Genomic DNA, 14,666 nt, shown 5'->3' on the forward strand with positions numbered 1-14,666 from the left:
CCTTTGGGGGGGGGGGGGGGGGGTCAAATCAATTTGGCGATTGGTTTTTATTCTTACCACTAGAGACAGAGCTGTAGCAGTACCACAAATAATTGGCACACAACTTTATTGTGCATTTATTTTTTATGAACACACACATACATACAAACATGGCATCATACAGTGTAATTTGTGATTTGGACAAACAATGGCCATACAAATATTGTGTGTTTGCCTGTCCTCTGAAGCAGTCCTGGCTGGATTGATCCTGTACTTAATATTTTAGTCTTTCCCTGCATTGTAGGCTATATTTTTTAAGTTTGATTTTTACTCAGGCTCTGGAGCTGGATCAGCATAACGGAAGGGGTCATAGAAGTCACGTTTGAAATCATAAGGGTCAAAGTCGGGGGCTTTCTGCTCCACTGGTGCTTCAGCAACATGTTCCTCAGCTGGTGCCACCTCCTCTTTCAACACTTTCTCCTCAACGGGCGCAGCCGGTGCAGCAGTTTCTGTGATGGGGCGGGGAGGGTGGTCGATGAGGCAGTCAGGGTCCCAGTACGGGTCACAGTCGTACTCCATGCCCTTGACAGGAGGTGGAGGGGGGGGGGGGGGGTGTGGGTGGGACAGACTTTTTGGGAGCAGGAGGTGGGGGCGGAGGGGGAGGAGGTGGGGGCGAAGGGGGTTAACCAAATCACACACTTTGAGGATATTCTATGTGATCACCTTTTGATAACTAATGTAATATTGTTTCACTTCACTGAGCGTCCCCTGAAACTGCTTGGAGCCCCCCTGGGGAGGCCCGCCTCCCACTTTGAAAACCCCTGGAATAGATCAACAGCAACTTACTAAGAACATTTCGGGTTCGGCCCCATAAATAAATGCAGCCAATGGGACAGGCCGGGCCGGGCTTGTTTTTTTGGGCCTGATCTAAGCTCTATATTGTCCTAGCAAACACTGTAACAGGAAGTAAGCTATGCACAGCCAGTGCACACCAGCACAGCAAAAGTGGCTTGGAGTCGCTGTCCGACGTGCCCCCGCTGGTCGCTTGGTGCTGCTGCAGCTTGATTGGTCGTCTTGCTGTCTTTCCATTTGACATTTTGAACTTGGCCCCTCCTCATGTTGCTGTAAATGCTCTCATCCATCGCCAGGTATCCCAGCATGCTTTGGAAGGAGATGACAGATGCATCCAATACTTAATGAATGGACAACTGACTAGTGTCACTGTGGTGTGCATCATGCACCGTTAGAGGGGTGAATAGAGAGGTGTTACAATGAAACTGGAAAATGTGTAGTTTTCAAACACTCACTTTAATGATGAAACAAAAACAGGATATAAAGAAAAATACTGAACTCTTGTTTAACTTTAACCAAGCCACCCCCCCCCCCCACACACACACACACACACACACACACACAATAATAAAACTAAAATACTTTGTCTACGTTACATGAAGATAACACCACACACATTGAAAAGAAGAAGAAAGGTAAAGAGACAAGTTACATCAGTAGTTACTGGTCTTCTCTCAGAGCCCTATTGAAAGAACAAATTAATATTCAAATGTGTCAAGTCTGCAAAGTGTTTTCGTTGTTCTATAAAATAAAATTCAACATTAGAATGCTTAGTAGTTACCTGAAGGAAAAAAAACTATGTGTGTGTAAATTGTCTTAACTGACAATGAATCCTGAGGAACATGAATGTTTAGTCTAATCTGTGTGATTGACAGGAGAGATGATCAGGGGGGCAGAGTTTTTAACATTACTAATAGGACCAGGATAGAAGTATGGGTAGAGTTTCTCAGTGAAGCTGCAGCCAGTAAAGGAGTAGATCAGAGCTGCAGCATCTACGTCATAAAAGGAGACCAGACCCTCCTCATAATCCACAAACACCCCCACCTTCTGAGGCTTCGTCTTCAGAGCGAGGAGGACAGGAGGGTCAGCAGCAGCTTTGTACTCATTCCTCAACAATACAGTCCAGTAGCCTTTCTTAGGTCTCAGTTTGATGTTTCCCTTCCTGTTGATCGATCCTCTGGCCACTCCTACAGCCCACTCAGTCTTCCCTTCAACCTGAACCTCATAGTAAAACTTCCCTGAAGAGAAGCTCTGCTTTGCTAAGACACAGCTACAATAAGAGAATCTCTCTGGGTTACGTGGGAGTTTCTTCATTACATCACCAGCATGTACTTGTTTCCCATCATGAGACAGGATGAGCCAGGCATTTGCTGTATCAGGATCCAGAGTCACATCCACTGCAAATTGCTGGACCCTCTTCAGCTCAACATCAGCAAGCAGCTTCCCCATCTCTTTACTGAGTGTCTCCTCCAGCTGAGCCACAGCTCTCCTCACAGCCCCCTCATATGATGAGTGGATGTGGACCTCTATCCAGTCCTTGGTGTGTGGAGGAGTGTTCAGGGATGGGAAGCTTTGGAGGAGGTGAATGTGGTCTTCAGTGTGTGAGAGCTGCTCCACCTCAGCGGTTCTCTTCATCAGATCAGAGATCTCCTGTTCCAGCTCTTTGATCAAGCCTTCAGCCTGTTTCTCAGTTGTTTTCTGCTTCTCTTCGATCGTCTCAATGAGCTCAGCCTGGCCTCTCTCCACAGACTGTATCAGAGCGGTGAAGACCTGCACACCGTCTGCTATCTCTCTGTCTGCATCTTCCTTACTGAGCTCCACTGAGTGTTTGATCTCCTGAATCTTCAGTCGTCTCTCCTGGATCTTCTGCTGAATTTCAGCCTCCGTCTTCTCCAGCTCAGCCTTCCTTCCTTCATATTCTTCTTTCAGAGGAACAAAGCGATGTGACTTGTGGTCTGACTCAGTGCAGAACTGACAGACACACATCTGGTCAGTCTTGCAGAACAGCTCCAGCGGTCTGTCATGCTTCTTACACATCCTGCCTTCCAGGTTCTCCACAGGATCCATCAGCTTGTGTCTTTTCAGGCCCTTCACTCTCTGATGAGGCTCCAGGTGAGTCTCACAGTAGGAGGCCTGACACACCAGGCAGGAATTCATGGCCTTCCGTTTGGTCCCAGTGCAGACGTCACAGGGAACTTCTCCTGGTTTGGCACTTTGTTGGTCTGGACAGCTGCTAGCTTTCATCTGAGCTGACTTTCTGAACTGAGCAGCCATCTCAGATATGAAAGTATTGACATGCAGCTCAGGTCTTCTGTCGAGAATCTTGTTACACATGGGACACTGGCACTGGACACTAACATCCCAGTGCTGTGTGATGCAGTTCTTGCAGAAGTTGTGTCCACATGGTATGGTGACTGGATCAGTGAACACATCCAGACAGATGGAGCACAGAAACTGCTCTTCAGACTGGAGACAGCTGGCAGCAGACATATCTAGACACAAGACATGAAGGGAAAGTGTGAAATAACATTTATTACATAATTCTTGAATGACAATACCTTCAAAAGGGAAATTGAAGTTGGATTAAAAAAAATGCAAAAAAGGGACTACACTCATTTTTTATGCTGTTTTAAAGCGTCAACGAGGAGGAGAGCTAAGGTGTGTCCAATAATTTAAAAAGCTTTCATTGGCCTGTCTATAGAGACACTGTTGGGTTAATGACAATGAACTTAACTTCTTACAAGTTCAACAGCCGATTATTACGCTGCTTTCTACTGACTTTCTAAATATACAAACAGACCTTGGAGACAACCCACCTCGGGTCACACGATTTTATCTGACAATGGTTCATTCACCAATTAATGAAACTCTCCTCCTATATTGAGGACACAACTGATGTCTCCATTCACACTCCTTGGTAGCCTATATGCTAATATCTCTATCATAAGTTCATGTCTGCTTTGAGACATGTCCTGCCTTATCAGCTGGATATCAGGTTGTTGCTGTACTGTCTTTAATTGACTGGATCATTCACAATCACATAATTATCTTTAAAGACAACATTTAATAAAAAAAGACTGGTGTTCTTGTGGGCTCAAGTTTATCTCCTAACTATAAGTGACTGTTTTTCTGTTTTAAATTGTCTTAATAATCCTTTTTTTAATCACTGTCTTACTAATGATATTTTCTTGATATCATATTCAGTGGTAAATCAACTATTGGACTTTCATAAACAATTACATTAAAAAAATTAGAACATTAGATTGAATTGAGTATCCCCAGGCACATATTTCACTTGGACTTATACTACTCTAAAGATGAGAATGGTTGCTTGCTGACACGTCAACATTTTTAGGAAGAAATCATTTCATATGATCCTCCTTATCTCCATTTTGACCAGTTTCAGAGGCTCCATGTGTTACAGAGGCATTCCCTTACTGATTCCTGCTGATCTCTGGGTCAGGCTTAACAGAACACATTCAACTCATCAATATGGCCTGAGGCCTCACCTGTCAGCTGATGGCCTGATGAAGACCACGCTGCTCATGTTGGCTTGTTAATGTTGGTTTTAGCCATGCTGATAAAGGCTTTGATATTATTGGGCACTCCTAGCTCTCCTCTCTTTCACTTTTAAGAGTGCCTGAAAGCAAGTGGAGTCTCTTTTTGGACTTATTTTTTCTGCTAAAATCGAAAATCGTAGACTACACTTCAGTGAAATCATACGATAACAGACTGCATTCCATTCCATTATCTGGATCGGCCTAGCAGCAAGTTTGTGTTCTTTCTTGCTCTCTGTTTAAACACAGACAGTAAATATGATCTGCTGTTACTTACCGCTAGTTTTCTTTTCTTTTGAGATAAACAGAGAGACACTTTCCTCAACTGCAGCAAGCAGCAATGTTGTCGCGAGTTACTTTCTCTTTCAATTCCGGAATGTGACGTTGAAATGCTCTCTCCTCCGTTTCCTGTTGCTCCGCCCTTTGGGGGCGGGGTCAAATCAATTTGTTGATTGGTTTTTATTCTTACCACTAGAGACAGAGAACTGTAGTAGTACCACAAATAATTGGCACACAACTTTATTGTGTATTTATTTTTTATGAACACACACATACAAACATGACATCATACAGTGTAATTTGTGATTTGGACAAACAATGAGCATACAAATATTGTGTGTTTGCCTGTCCTCTGAAGCAGTCCTGGCTGGATTGATCCTGTACTTAATATTTTACTCTTTCCCTGCATTGTAGGCTATATTTTTTAAGCTTGATTTTTACTCGGGCTCTGGAGCTGGATCAGCGTAACGGAAGAGGTCATAGAGGTCACGTTTGAAATCATAAGGGTCAAAGTCGGGGGCTTTCTGCTCCACTGGTGCTTCAGCAACATGTTCCTCAGCTGGTGCCACCTCCTCTTTCTCCTCAACGGGCGCAGCCGGTGCGGCAGTTTCTGTGATGGGGCGGGGAGGGTGGTCGATGAGGCAGTCGGGGTCCCAGTACGGGTCGCAGTCGTACTCCATGCCCTTGACAGGAGGTGGAGGCGGGGGTGTGGGTGGGACAGACTCTTTGGGAGCAGGAGGTGGGGGCGGAGGGGGAGGGGGAGGTGCAGCAGCTTTCATCTCCTCCTCTGTCATGGGCCTGCAGGCCGGGTTGTGGCGCGGGTCGCACAGCACCGGGACGGCGCCCGTCGGCAGGTAGACGATCTGAGGCTTGCAGAGCTTGTCAGTGGTGTTACACAGGAAGATCACCTGGGCGTCGGCCATTAATTTACAAATTGTATTATTGTACAAAAGTGACTCCCTGGACTTCTTATTAATTAAATGTGTTATTATTCTAACCATAAAACCATATGAATTCATAAGACTGAACAGACACATGGATATAGTTTAGAATAGATCAGGGGTTTTCAAAGTATGAGACTGTGAACCTCCCCACAGGCAAAGCTTCAATTCCTGGATGCCTATGGGATCATCATGATTGTGTTATTTGATCCCATAGACACTCAACAATTAAAGCCAAGATGGCCTCAGATTGGTGTTTGACATACTTCAGACAACACCAAATACATCAAGGTCTGTCTGAAGGCATTTATTTGTTTCTAACTCTGGGAAAGTGGGGAAATCTGTCAAAATTCCCCCAAACGACTGTATCTCTCAACTATCTCTTTAACCAAATCAAGACACATTGAGGATATTCTATGTGATCACCTTTTGATAACTAATGTAATATTGTTTCACTTCACTGAGCGTCCCCTGAAACTGCTTGGAGCCCCCCTGGGGAGGCCTGCCTCCCACTTTGAAAACCCCTGGAATAGATCAACAGCAATTTACTAAGAACATTTCGGGTTCGGCCCCATAAATAAATGCAGCCAATGGGACAGGCCGGGCCGGGCTTGTTTTTTTGGGCCAGATCTAAGCTCTATATTGTACTAGCAAACACTGCAACAAGAAGTAAGCTATGCACAGCCAGTGCACACCAGCACAGCAAAAGTGGCTTGGAGTGGCTGTCCACCCTGCCCTGCTGGTCGCTTGGTGCTGCAGCTTGATTGGTTGTCTTGCTGTCTTTCCATTTGACATTTTGAACTTAGCCCCTCTTCATGTTGCTGTAAATGCTCTCATCCATCGCCAGGTATCCCAGCATGCTTTGGAAGGAGATGACAGATGCATCCAACACACAATGAATGAATGGACAACTGACTAGTGTCACTGTGGTGTGCATCATGCACTGTTAGAGGAGTGAATAGAGAGAGGTGTTACAATGAAACTGGAAAATGTGTAGTTTTCACACACTGACTTTAATGATCAAAGAAAAATGGGATATAAAGAAAAATACTGGATTCTTGTTTAACTTTAACCCCCCCAATAATAAAACTAAATCACTTTGTCTACGTCACATCAACATGAGCTACTGTATAACACCACACATTTTGCCAAGAGGAAGAAAGGTCAAGAGACAAGTTACATCAGTAGTTACTGGGCTTCTCTTCCCTATTGAAAGAACACATTAATCTTAATGTGCTAGACAAGTCTGAGAAGTGTTTTTGTTGTTCTATAAAATAAAATTCAACATCAATGGCTATTAGTTACCTGAAAAATCAACAACATATCTGTAAATTGTCTTAACTGACAATGAATCCTGAGGAACATGAATGTTTAGTCTAATCTGTGTGATTGACAGGAGAGATGATCAGAGGGGTGGAGTTTTTACCACCTTTATTAGTATGGGGACCGAAGTATGGGTAGAGTTTCTCAGTGAAGGTGCAGCCAGTAAAGGAGTAGATCAGAGCTGCAGCATCTACATCATAAAAGGAGACTAGACCGTCCTCATAATCCACAAACACCCCCACCTTCTGAGGCTTCGTCTTCAGCGAGAGGAGGACAGCAGGGCCAGCAAAAGCTTTGTACTTTCCATTCCTCAAATCTATAGTCCAGTAGCCATCCTCAGGTCTCAGTGTGATGTCTCCCTTCCTGTTGATCGATCCTCTGGCCACTCCTACATCCCAGCGAGTCTTCCCTTTAACCTGAACCTCGTAGTAAAACTTTCCTGAAGAGAAGCTCTGCTTTGCTAAGACACAGGCACAAGTAGAGAATCTCTCTGGGTTGTCTGGGAGATTCTTCATTACACCACCATCATGTACTTGTTTCCCGTCATGAGACAGGATGAGACTGGCGAGTGCTGTATTAGGATCCAGAGTCACATCCACTGCAAACTGCTGGATCCTCTTCAGCTCAGCATCAAGCAGCTTCTCCTTCTCTTTACTGAGTGTCTCCTCCAGCGGAGCCACAGCTCTCCTCACAGCCCCCTCATATGATGAGTGGATATGGACCTCTGTCCAGTCCTTGGTGTGTGGAGGAGTGTTCAGGGATGGGAAGCTTTGGATGAGGTGAAGGTAGTCTTCAGTGTGTGAGAGCTGCTCCATCTCAGCGGTTCTCTTCATCAGCTCAGAGATCTCCTGTTCCAGCTCTTTGATCAAGCCTTCAGCCTGCTTCTCTGTTGTTTTCTGCTTCTCTTCAATCGTCTCAATGAGCTCAGCCTGGCCTCTCTCCACAGACTGCCTCAGAGCGGTGAAGACCTGCACACTGTCTGCTATCTCTCTGTCTGCATCTTCCTTACTGAGCTCCACTGAGTGTTTGATCTCCTGAATCTTCAGTCGTCTCTCCTGGATCTTCTGCTGAATTTCAGCCTCCGTCTTCCCCAGCTCAGTCTTCTTTCCTTCATATTCTTCTTTCAGAGGAACAATGTCATGTGACTTGTGGTCTGTCTCAGTGCAGAACTGACATACACACATCTGGTCAGTCTTGCAGAACAGCAATAGCGGTCTGTCATGCTTCTTACACATCCTGCATTCCAGGTTCTCCACAGGATCCATCAGCTTGTGTCGTTTCAGGCCCTTCACTCTCTGATGAGGCTCCAGGTGAGTCTCACAGTAGGAGGCCTCACACACCAGGCAGAAATTCATGGCCTTCCGTTTGGTCCCTGTGCAGATGTCACAGGGAACTTCTCCTGGTTTGGCACTTTGCTGGTCTGGGCAGCTGCTGGCTTTCATCTGAGCTGACCTTCTGAACTGAGCAGCCATCTCCGATATGAAAGTATTGACATGCAGCGTAGGTCTTCTTTTGAAATGCTTCTGGCACCTGGGACACTGGCACACTGGAACACTAACATCCCAGCGCTGTGTGATGCAGTTCTTGCAGAAGTTGTGTCCACATGGTATGGTGACTGGATCAGTGAACACAGCCCGACAGATGGAGCACAGAAACTGCTCTTGGAGACTGGACTGGAGACTGCTGGCAGCAGACATATCTAGACACGAGACCTGAAGGGAAAGTGTGAAATAACAACATTTATTACATAATTTTTGAATAACAATACCTTTAAAAGGGAAACTGAAGTTGGATAAAGAAAAAGGGCAAAAAAGGGACTACACTCACGTTTTATGCACTTTTAAACTGTCAACGAGGAGGAGAGCTAAGGCGTGTCCAATAATTTAAAAAGCTTTCATTGGCATGTCTATAGAGACACTGTTGGGTTAATGACAATGAACTTAGCTTCTTACAAGTTCAACAGCCGATTATTGCTGCTTTCTACTGGCTTTCTAAATATACTTCAGTCACGAGAGACCAACATTTCCCATTCCCTCCCCACTCCATCACTCTCTCACATTCCCCCTGCTCTCCTCCCTTCTCCTGCTCTCTCCTTTGCTCTATCCTATATATATTTTTTCAATAATATTTTTATTCAATTTTAAATTTTACAAGACAAGACAACGACAAAGACAAAAAACAAAAACAAAAGGACAGGGCAGCTCAAACACTTCACAAAGACATAGATGTGGACAACAGTAAAGAAAAGGATGGACAAATGAATGAGAATACGATAAAATAAATTAAATTAAATTAGATGTACAAGGCAAAAGGCAATACTCAGGTGGCAATATCACTTCGGTTGAGGTATCCAATAGTTAGTGTCTCTGCTAGGTTAGGGTCAATATATTTCAGGTAGGGCTCCCACACTTTATAAAAGACATCGGTTGTTGAGTGCAGCATACATGTCATGAACTCCAGAGGCATAAGCTGCATAATTATCTGGTGCCAGTTCCTCTTTGTTGGAGGTTTGTCTTTAATCCAAAATAAAATAATATTTTTTCTAGCAGCAAAAGTTAATAAATTAAATAGCCATTTGTGATGTTTATAAATGAGTTTCTTATGGGGAAGACCAAGAATAAGGCTGACAGGGTCTGGGTCCAACTCCACACCAAAGATGACACTCAACTGCTGCACTATGTCTGACCAGTATCGTTCTATCTTAGGACATGACCATATGCAGTGAGTGTAATCTCCCACCTCTATCTTACACTTAACTATCCTATATTTCTATATTTCTCTATCAATTGTTCAATGTGTTATCTTTATTCTGTAATTTGCTACTGTTGTGTCAGCTAGAATTAGCAAGACATATTTTCTGTGAAGCCCTCTGGGACATGCTTGTAAATTAGGGCTATACAAATAAACTTGACTTGACTTGGAAGGATTAATAAACTTTATTGAACAAATAACCAGTTTAAGTGTGGCATATGGCTCCATGATATGATGACGCTCCTCTTGAGATGAGAGAGGGGGGGGGGGGTGTCAGTGACGTATAGGATAGATAATCCCCCCATAGGGATTTCTACAGGAGCCATGATGTTGGTGGTGATCAGGGGAGGGGGTGGGGCAAGACAACTGCCCTAGGAGACAACCCACCTTGGGTCGCACGATTTTATCTGACAATGGTTCATTCACCAAAAGTGCATTTTTTTTTTTTTTTTTAATGCTATTACAGATACAGGCTTCATGAACAACATTCAGAGAGCCTAGCATTGAACTGCAGCTACTCATACATATATGTGAGACTGATTGAGTATGATAAATAGAAGTCCTTGAGTTTTAGGGTCTCGTGCTGAGGAGGTGCTTGTTCAGTCTCTTCTTGAAGGCATCAACACTGCTTGATGTAATGTCTCCAACAACCACGGGGGGAAGGCTGTTCCATGTTGCTATGGCAGAGTGGAGAAAGCTCCTGTTCAGGCATTTGGTGTTTGCCCTGGGCAGTGACAGGGCATGGTTGGGGAGCCTCCGGGTGGTTCGACCTGGGACATGAGCGGGGGGTAGCAGCGCTTTCAGGTCTGCTGGGCACTTGGTGGTGTGCATTTTGAAAAGAACAGTTGTTGCAGCAACTGTTCTGCGATGGCTCAACTTGGTGATGGCAAAATCCTTATGGGCAGAGTCCTCATCCACACCTATGATTTTAATTGCCTTTTTCTGGATATTATCCAGCTGCCTGAGAGTTGTTTGTGAGGCATTCATCTCAATATATTGACTTCATTATACCATAATGAAACTCTCCTATATTGATGAGGACACAACTGATGTCTTGAACAAAATCTCTCGCCTCAGTAATCTCTATTGTGGAGAGAATTTAGATGTTGTTGTAATACCTCCTCCTAGACGTAGGGGGCGCTAGGTGCATAAAGCTATTCCTTGTCGTGGGACTTCAGTTAGAAGTCTATAAAAGGAAGTGACGAACACGAAGGTGGGGTCAGTCCCCATGGACAGGAGATGGGACTGAACCACAGGGCTCTGTGAGACTTTGTTTTTGTAAATAAATCTTTTCTAATACTTTCACCTTCTGGTTTGTATTGGTTTTATGAAGTTAGAGTTATGATTCCTCACCACAGTTTGGTGCGAAACCCGGTCGAACAAGGGACGTGGTCTGAAGCCTGTTTTAACATCACCTGGGAGCAGTGAACACAGTCGACAAAGAGGGCTGTTTGGGCCTCCTCACTGCCCCAAGGGGACGCAGTGGGCGGAGATTGACCATAATTAACGGGTAAGTTACCTATTTGCTTTGAAATTCTATGGTGGATTATGGAAAAGAAGTTGGTCTGTTGAGAGGAATGATAACAGAGCTTCCATGTGCGCACATGCTATAATAAATCATATTCTTTTAAGCAAATAGTGTTGGATTATTAAGTTGAAAATGGAATTCTTACGACACTATTCACACTTCTTGGTAGCCTATATGCCAGACATGGGACCAAGTCACTTCAGTCCAAGTCTCAAGTAAGTCCCAAGTCATTTGGTCCAAGTCTCAAGCAAGTCCCAAGTCATTTTGTTTTGGGCAAGTCAAGTCAAGTCAAGTCACAGGTTTTGTCAAGTCAAGTCAAGTCGAGTCCTTAGTTAAGGCAAGTCAAGTCCCAAGTCAAGTCACTTTTTTTTCCCTACGCCCAAATACTGCAGTCGTACCTTTCTTTATAAAGAAAAAAGACATGGTATTAATACCTATCTAGTGGTGATATTATTGGCCAATTTACAGTATCTAACCCGTTCAAAAAGTATGACGAATTTAATTTGTGTTCTAATCATTGATATTCAGTGAAATAAATGTAATCAAACAAAACTCAAATAACTTTATAAACGCTTATATATTTCTGAACTGCTTCTCAGTAAAAAAAAAAAAGAAATCTGCCACGTCAGTTTTAAACAGTGAATTAGTGACAGGCTGACATACTACAATGTAATCAAACAAAAACAAATAGCTTAAACTTAGAGTATTTACCTCTTCTCAATCAAAACATATTAATATAAACAAGGCTGGAAACCTAGCATATACTGTGCAGAAAAGTATTGTTGAACCTGTTGACGCACGCACGTGCACACACACACACACACACACACACACACACACACACACACACACACACACACACACACACACACACACACACACACACACACACACACACACACACACACACACACACACACACACAGCTGACATGTTCCTCTCCCCCCTCCAACCCAGGGCTGACACATATATTTGCATAATGTCCCATGAAGCATTGTGGTGACAAGGAAGCAACCAAATGAAGCTAAATAAGTGGTAGATAGTAATATTTATCTTTACCAAATGTTTACCACAAGTTGTAATATTTCAATGTTGGCCAAAATAAAAATAAAAAAAGTGACTATATGAATTAACACCCTAAGTCTAAAGCACATTTTTAGGCGGGGTATATATACATCTCACAACTAGAACGAATTGTAAGGATGATTGGGAACTTTGGAGACGTAAGGAGACGTGTTGCACAAGCTTGTGCATAATATTATATTATAATCTCTTGGGATGCTCGAACCGGTTGTTAGATTCTGCCCCTGTCCCTAGATTTTTTTTTTTTTTTTTATCCCATTTTATCCCCCATTAGTGCTCATTTTTGATTTTCTCAATCCTGGTTGCTACTCTCTCCTCTGCCGATCTGGGGAGAGCCGAGACTGGCTCCATGCTTCCTCCGAGACATGGGCAGTCACAAGGCCGCTTCTTTTCACCTGACAGAGGAAGCTTCACCGGTAGGACATAGCACGTGGGAGGTTCACGCTATTCCAACCAGTTCCCCTCCCTCTGAACAGGCGCCCTTAACGATCAGAGGAGGAACCACATTAGCAACCAGGATGTTGCATGTTTTTGTGAAGGGGGTTCCTATATGAAGGAAACCCCCGGGAGGCACGGGGAGAACATGCAAACTCCACACAGATCTGTCCCTAGATTCTGCCCCTGTCCCTTCTGCCTGTTTGAAGAATATCGCAGCTGTGTGCAATCCAGTGAGATGATTGATTGACGGCCAGTCATCCAATCACGACAATGCTATAAGGAGGAGCATGACTGGATGACAATTTGTCATTGGATGACTCAGTCAGTGGAAAATCAACTATTGGACTTTCATAAACAAAAAAATAGTGTGTAGGGTGGAATGTGTGTCGCTGTAAATAGTGCCCTGCCGCCTCAGTGAAAACAACAACGCTAACTAGCTAGCAAGCTAACGGCAGAAAGCTACACGCTAGCTCGTTGCTACACGCTGAAAAGGGCAAGTTGGATTGTTGGAAACTATTTTCCAAAGGCACTGCCGCTAAGTGCCGCCCATCGCAATCCCACTATGGAGACCTGCGTGGGAGGGGAGGCTGGCCAGCGAGACTATGGGATAGGTGAAGGTGAATAGCCTATGTCCATTGTCCAACAAGTTTTCTCAATTTATTTCCCTCTTTGCGATGTGATAAAAGTTTCTCAGTGAGTTATAGTTGATTGCCTCACTGAATTATCTGCTAATATCCAATTTTAGCAGCAGAATTTGATGTCCTGGCGTGGCACGTCCGTGTGTAATGACATATCCAAAAGGAATTTTACTCTGCGCTGCGCTGCACAGCATAGAGATTATGGTGCGATCAAGCGCAGCGGAGTATTTGGTTAAAATAAACTTAAAATAACTTAAATTTCTATTCTTGCAGAAAATATAAAATATAAATTCAAGTACTTTCAATGACCCATGTCTATTTATGTCTATTTAAATAAACTTTCAAGGCCTAAATTATTTTTCTCAAATTCACAAACTTTCAAGGATTTCAAGGACCTGTGGAAACCCTGTTTAACTCACACAGCTCAAAGTAAAGTCAAGTCAGAAACAAGTTGCAGACAGAACAGCTGCTCAGGTTTGGACCAGATTAAACCTCAATCTGTACACACTGTTGTCTTTCTAATTATAATATCTGACAGAAAGATGGCCACGCAGTGTGTCAAACCAACTCATAAATAATACTGCATCATGTAGGCATTCTTCGATCAGATCCTCATCTCAGAATGAAAAGATCATGATCTCATTTCATTTGGAAGAACCGGGCTGAGTTTGTACCATGTGAAAGCAGTAGCCTACACATAGTTCAGTAGAAAACAGACTCAGAGACTGTTACAGTCAAATAATAATAATGTTGTAATAATACTCACCCTGCCTCCGTCTGTACCTGCTCTGCTCTGTCTCAAAATGTCTGACTGCTTCACGAGCCACAGCGCCACACCCAGATGCATACCTGAACAGGTGCGCATGTTATCAAACCTGATGCTCTTCATTTTGCATTGTAGGCTACTGTATACACCTGGAGCATCTCCAAATGGGACAGGCCTCACCTTCAAGTGGGACGGACCAGTGACAGGTAGTTTTCCCACCAACTCCAGTGAGAAGCCACTGTCTGCCACACGCAGTCTGATCTTCATGTGTGACTGTGCATGCATTGCGATGAGGAGGGCAAACCCCTCATATTTGCCAACAAAAATAACCGCAAAACAATTACCAAATGTTTTGCATGAAAGTGGAGGCAAACTAATTTGCACTCCGTGCAACACTGTCATGGAGGAACACAAACAGAAATCGTCACTGGACAGCCACTTTGCTAGCGCCAAGCATTTGAGACCCACACACACACACAAACACACACACACACACACACACACACACACACACACACACACACACACACA

At 43.9% G+C, this 14,666-nt stretch overlaps 3 protein-coding genes across 3 annotated transcripts; all 3 read right to left on the minus strand.

The window, feature by feature from the left end:
• Positions 1-306: 306 nt before the first annotated feature.
• LOC310797342 (uncharacterized protein) lies at positions 307-6,471 on the minus strand (the record flags this gene model as incomplete). The annotated part of the gene is made up of 2 exons (XM_083659711.1): positions 5,109-6,471; positions 307-607 (listed from the first exon to the last, which is right to left on the minus strand). Exons 1-2 carry the CDS (start codon positions 5,702-5,704, stop codon positions 307-309), a joined length of 897 nt encoding a protein of 298 aa, XP_083515837.1. The 5' UTR covers positions 5,705-6,471.
• LOC310796924 (E3 ubiquitin-protein ligase TRIM21-like) lies at positions 1,687-3,321 on the minus strand (the record flags this gene model as incomplete). Its single annotated transcript, XM_083659172.1, has 1 exon — positions 1,687-3,321. One exon carries the CDS (start codon positions 3,319-3,321, stop codon positions 1,687-1,689), a length of 1,635 nt encoding a protein of 544 aa, XP_083515298.1.
• A 16-nt stretch (positions 6,472-6,487) lies between the features above and the next one.
• On the minus strand, positions 6,488-14,171 carry LOC310796919 (zinc finger protein RFP-like). Its single transcript, XM_083659168.1, has 2 exons — positions 14,136-14,171; positions 6,488-8,643 (listed from the first exon to the last, which is right to left on the minus strand). The coding sequence occupies exon 2, from the start codon at positions 8,626-8,628 to the stop codon at positions 6,985-6,987; it is 1,644 nt and encodes a 547-aa protein (XP_083515294.1). The 5' UTR covers positions 8,629-8,643; positions 14,136-14,171; the 3' UTR covers positions 6,488-6,984.
• Positions 14,172-14,666: the final 495 nt, after the last annotated feature.

The sequence above is a fragment of the Poromitra crassiceps genome (genome assembly GCF_964638095.1).
Source record: "Poromitra crassiceps genome assembly, chromosome: 23".
NCBI lineage: Eukaryota > Metazoa > Chordata > Actinopteri > Beryciformes > Melamphaidae > Poromitra > Poromitra crassiceps.